This window comes from Meleagris gallopavo, chromosome 15 (genome assembly GCF_000146605.3).
Source record: "Meleagris gallopavo isolate NT-WF06-2002-E0010 breed Aviagen turkey brand Nicholas breeding stock chromosome 15, Turkey_5.1, whole genome shotgun sequence".
NCBI lineage: Eukaryota > Metazoa > Chordata > Aves > Galliformes > Phasianidae > Meleagris > Meleagris gallopavo.
In genome coordinates this window covers 3192287-3197678 of record NC_015025.2, presented here as the reverse complement: position 1 = coordinate 3197678, position 5392 = coordinate 3192287, and the positions used below count along the sequence as shown (strand labels likewise).

General features: G+C 40.3%; 1 protein-coding gene across 1 annotated transcript; it reads left to right on the top strand.

Annotated features, from left to right (window-relative positions):
* Nucleotides 1-206: 206 nt before the first annotated feature.
* On the top strand, nt 207-4182 carry FOXI1 (forkhead box I1). The gene is made up of 2 exons (XM_003210262.4): nt 207-1522; nt 2482-4182. Exons 1-2 carry the CDS (start codon nt 949-951, stop codon nt 3033-3035), a joined length of 1128 nt encoding a protein of 375 aa, XP_003210310.1. The 5' UTR covers nt 207-948; the 3' UTR covers nt 3036-4182.
* Nucleotides 4183-5392: the final 1210 nt, after the last annotated feature.

Genomic DNA, 5392 nt, shown 5'->3' with positions numbered 1-5392 from the left:
TGCTGGGTGCCATGCAAGGCTGGAGGTTTTTGCTTGTTAATTACTGCTTATTTTAGTATTTACTACTTTTGTCTACGTAGCTTGAATGAAGTTGGAAATTAGCTGAGAAAAGCATTACATCTTTCCTCCTTGGAAATTCTGCTAAGTGGTTTTGTGACTTTCTTGTACCAGTCCTGCAGCAAGGAGGAAGCAGCAAAAACAAAAACAAAAGATTTCCCATTTCAGTTCACCTATTTAAGCTCTAATGAAAGGTTTGATTATTAAGCTTGATTGCTTTTTTTTCTCATAATATTAATCCGTTTACATCAATAAGATTACTCACGTGAGTACCCTGTTGCAGAATTTGCCTCTAGTACTGTGATTGCCTAGGGGGAAGTACAAGGAAGTTGCAATTAAAGTTACAGAAGGAAAAGGAGGTCTGACCTTTTCTTTTCTTTCCCTTTCCTTTCTTTTTTCTTTTCTTTTCTTTTAAAGTATGCCTGCTGTTTCATTGACAAATGACAATAGCTTTTGCACTATTAAGTGCTACTAGCAAGATAACAAAACTGCTTTTATTTAAAAAGAAACAAAAGCTACATGCTAAATCTTTGTTGTAAAAGGTAAAAAGAGGTGGATGTCTGATTAGGGGTTGTAACTGCAAGGTACCTTAGGCTTTCTTTACGTGCATCACATTAGTGGAAAATTCCTTTGTTCATTTTAGAAGATAAACAGTTGTAAATTTCACGTTTGGTTGATGTGACATCAATGACTGGCTGGGACTGCCAGCATTCCAAAAGGGATATCATCCTAATCTGCAGCCACTCAGGGCCATGGGGCGGAGCCTGCAGTCCAAGCCAAAACACTTACAGGTGCATAAGTAAGTAGGGAAGGGCACAGGTGATGCACCTGTCTCAGGAAAGGAGCACTAGCACAGGTGTGTCATAACTTATCAGCTGCCTGTGTTAGAGCATGAGCTCCTTTGATCCACAAACGCACTCTCCACCACGCTGCAGCCCACAGTTTCCAAATATTGGTCAAGAACCTCCAGAAATGAATATCTACTACGAGAACTTCTTCCATCCACAGAATATTCCTAGTCCGCAGCGACCGAGCACCTTTGAGACAACGGACTACAACAGCACACCCAATCCTTACCTCTGGCTGAACGGACCTTCCATTACTCCACCGCCGTATCTCCCAGGATCCAATGCCAGTCCCTTCATTCCTCAGTCTTATGGGATGCAAAGGCAGCTCCTGCCAAACATGCACGGCTTGGGAGGAACTGATCTTGGCTGGCTTCCTCTTCCATCCCAAGAAGAGCTTATGAAGTTGGTTAGACCACCTTACTCCTACTCTGCGCTTATTGCCATGGCTATCCATGGAGCACCAGAAAAGAGGTTGACTCTCAGTCAGATCTACCAGTACGTGGCTGACAACTTCCCATTTTACAACAAAAGCAAAGCTGGATGGCAGAACTCAATTCGGCACAACCTGTCTCTCAATGATTGCTTCAAGAAGGTGCCTAGAGATGAAGATGATCCAGGTATAGTTCCCCCTACCTTTCTCCTCTCTATTTAAACATGATTAATCTAATACACATAGTAGCTTCTCTTTTTTCACAGGGCTGCATTAGAAGGCAAGCATGCATAGCTGAGTTCTGATTAAGTATTCTTTATCAAATCTCTGTAGAGAAAGAGATTCTTTAGTGCGCTAAATCTTCCTCAGAACCAAGCACAGGATCAGCGTGAGGAAGTCATATTCAGAAATCATTTGGTGTAATGCATATGAATTATATCTAACTTAACTGAGGATTCATGGAAAGAGGATAAAGAAAATTCAGACTAGTCACAGAAGTCCAGTAGCTTTAGGGAATCAACAGTAATTATCATGAGGAGAGCAGGCAGCTTTTGTTTTACTTCAAGCACTGTTTTGCTTGGAATCTCACTTTGGCTGTTTCCAACCCACTGGTGAAATGTCATCAGATTCTTCCTTTTTTTTTTTCTCTTTTTTTTCTTTTTCCCCTGTCAGTAGCCCTTGAGAACCTTTTGGGACATTTATAAGCCGCTCAATTATGTTGCCAGAGTGAGCCAAAAATGTGGTTCTGTCTCATTGGTAAACTATCCTACCCCACTGAATCTGCAGGAGCAACCCATTATGGCATTTGATTACTTATTGCTGTAAATTTGGAGGACCAGTTATTTAGTGAAAACCTTACTCCCCCACCAAGAAGAACAAAAAGCAAAACTAACTAGTCCTTCTAGAGGCTCCAGTTGTAGTTCTAGCTGTGTGTAGAGTCAGGGCTACAGGACATGAGAGAAAACTTAATTATTTTTTCAGAATTCAGCAGACTTCTGCTTTTGTGTGGTTACAAAACACGTGTATTTTTTGCTCACACAAATTTTCTGTTTCTGTGAAAATAATTGAAAAGTCAAAGATAACTGTTCTTTGCTGACTGCAGGCATAGTTTAAAAGAGAAAATATGTGTTTGTCCATCCTTGACAGGCAAAGGGAATTACTGGACTCTGGACCCAAACTGTGAAAAGATGTTTGACAATGGCAACTTTCGCAGGAAGAGGAAAAGGAAATCTGATATTGGGGCTAGTTCTGCCCATCTTACATCTGAGAAATCCGAGGACAGTTCCTTGACTGGCAGCCCCAAAGCTGTAGAGCATCAGGATCTTTTGGAAAACTCATCATCTGGGACTGACAACCTACCCGATAAAGGATCTCCGCCTCCATCTTCCAGCAGTCCATGCCTTAATAATTTCATTTCCAGTATGACTGCATACGTTAACGGCTCTAATTCAGTGGGCCGCTCAGTGCCACTGGGACTTAATGCTGAACCCACTGACAAAATGGGACAGAATATGGTAGGCTTAAATTCCTACTCTCCACTCTCTAACGTCCCCAGTCATGCTGTGGGAGAGTGGTCCAATTCTATGCCTCCCAGTCACCTCGGCTATGGCAACTCAGTGCTCAACCAGTTTAACACCCATTTTTACAGCAGTATCAGCACAAATAACACTCTGTTTTCCAGGGAGGGGACAGAGGTTTAAATAAGAGATCTTAAGACATCAATATATAGCTATTTATGACAGGGAGTGACCGGTGGGTGGGTGATTACTGTTAGTCTGTTGTCTCTAGGACCTGCATTGTGTCCTACCTTCTGAGAGCCCCAAACATTTTAGCTGTTATCCTTACTCAAGTCACAAGCACTCCACATTGGCAGCTCCATATAAAAATGGAGGGATTTTAATAGCAAGAATAGTGAAGAGGTCTGCTGGAGATTGTGTATGTACTGCTGCCAACCATGGTCCCCTATGGACATCCTTGAGAGGAATTACTGTTTACCTTAGGAATGAAACTTTCTGGCAAGGTACTGATTTTGCTGTGATGCTTTTTAAAGCACTAATATGCATTTGGCAATATCTGTAAATTACCTCTCTTGCTTATATAAGAGATTATTGGTAAATTCTTATTTGGACAAAGCTATTCTGAGACACTGAAGGATCCACAGCAAAATAGTGAGTAATAACTAGCAGGGATGAGTGAATGCCATCTTTAAATTTCTCTAGTACTAGAGCATACGTTGCCTCAACTCTGATGCTGTTTCACCCCTAAGGGGAATGTGGTTGTGAAGCAGGCTAGCATAATCAGGGACACAACATTCATTTTGAAACTGAAACAAAGCATAACAAAATATAATGGAGTTGCCTTCTGCTGGTGCAATTGGATCTTTGTGTTTTAAATTCTGAGTATGGGGTCAAATTTTGTGGAAAATGTCTCTGTACTATATATTTTCTTTCTTTTTGTTACGAAGTCCATGCAATTGTTTTGTCATTGTGTAAATATTAGGAATAATTCTTATTTTTTTATATTCTACTGTAACCACAAACAAAAATTAAAATAAATGAAGTTTTTTCAAACCAATAATTGAATCAAGTTTCATATTTATGTAAAATAATACCTCAGACTGTAGAGCCTGCAACATATGTAGGTACCATGTTTTACTGGTATTTGCTTTTACACTGCTGTGCACTGATCAGACTTCCAGAATGATGGAAAACATATTAATGCACTGTAATAGCTACTGCTTTGTCTTGATTTATTTTTTTTTAAACTCTAGATGGATACAGTTTTGTTACAGGCCATCCCAGAAACATTTTTAATAAAGAATTTGTATATAAAAATGTGTGTGTACTATACTTCTTACATCTTTAAAAGCCTCCTTAATAGTTTGACTTGTCCAGTTAGCTTGAGGAAAACCTAGTGAAATATTCAAGTAAGGTCAGAAAGTGAGACAGTATATGTCTAATGAATCAAAATTTGCATGCCTGAGGAATACAATTGGCTGCTATTATGCAAAATACTTTCACTAAAGAAAAATAATCCTTACAGTTGCCCTATTGGAGCTAAGTGGTGCCAATCGTTTCAGAAACCAGACTGTATTTTCACATGCTAATGAGCCAAAGAGTGACTGCAATCATTTCTACATTCTCATTTATCATTTTGTCCTTATGACTGTTCACTGAGCTCACTCAATACTATGAGTTCTCATTTGGAAGCTGAAACCTCCATCCATGGCTAACAGCTCGAATAACAAAATAAAATAACCTTCTGGCAGTGCCCTTCTGCCATGACTGTAAGTTTTTCTGAAGTCAGGCTGTACTGAGGCCTGAGCTGTAGCCTCCACCCTCTGGATTTTACAGCCGTTCCACGAGTACCAGCCCAGGTGAGCCCTAGAATGCCCTGCAAGTCAGCAGCCAGCAGCATTTGTTGCAGAGACTTGCTCATGTGACAACTGAGAAATGCCTTGAGTCAGCACTGTTACGTGTGGGATCCAGTAAAAATGCAACAGACTGCCCAAAACTGCAACTCCTGTGGAATACACAGTTCAGAAAACAGAGGAAAGTGATTTCTTTGCTCCTTAAATGCAAAATGTTCCATTGTAGACTTACGGAGCAAAAGTGTGGGAAAAAGGAAATGCAAATTGTGCCAAGGAGAATGATATTGCTGGATAGCAGGCAGTAGGAAGCAGCTCCTTCGTCACTTTGTGTTGCGTTTAATGTGTGGTTCCAACAGGACAAGACTTTGTGCCTCATTGCTTCCCAGGTGCTATTAAGCAAATACCACTTTTTGCCTATAAGTAGTGAGGAAGTACTTCTAACACGGTGATTCTTCATAGGCACAGGTATTTTTCCTACAGGATGCCCTACATGCAGGGGTTAGTTAGCTCTCTGATGACCCTCCAGCTAGGTTGATATGCACCAACTCCGGTGATGAACCTGCTGTTCAAGGAAGGAGTGGAAAAACATCTGCATGGCACACATGAACTATTATTCCTAAAAGCAGAAATCTTTGTAACATAAAATATACACATTCTTCTTTATTTTTGCTTTTTTTTTTTTTTTTT

Excerpts from the sequence above, each read along its gene's own strand:
- FOXI1 (XM_003210262.4), top strand. The coding sequence starts at position 949 with ATGAGCTCCTTTGATCCACAAACGCACTCTCCACCACGCTGCAGCCCA. Across the intron at positions 1,523-2,481 it reads TAGAGATGAAGATGATCCAG|GCAAAGGGAATTACTGGACT; the intron begins GTATAGTTCCCC and ends CATCCTTGACAG.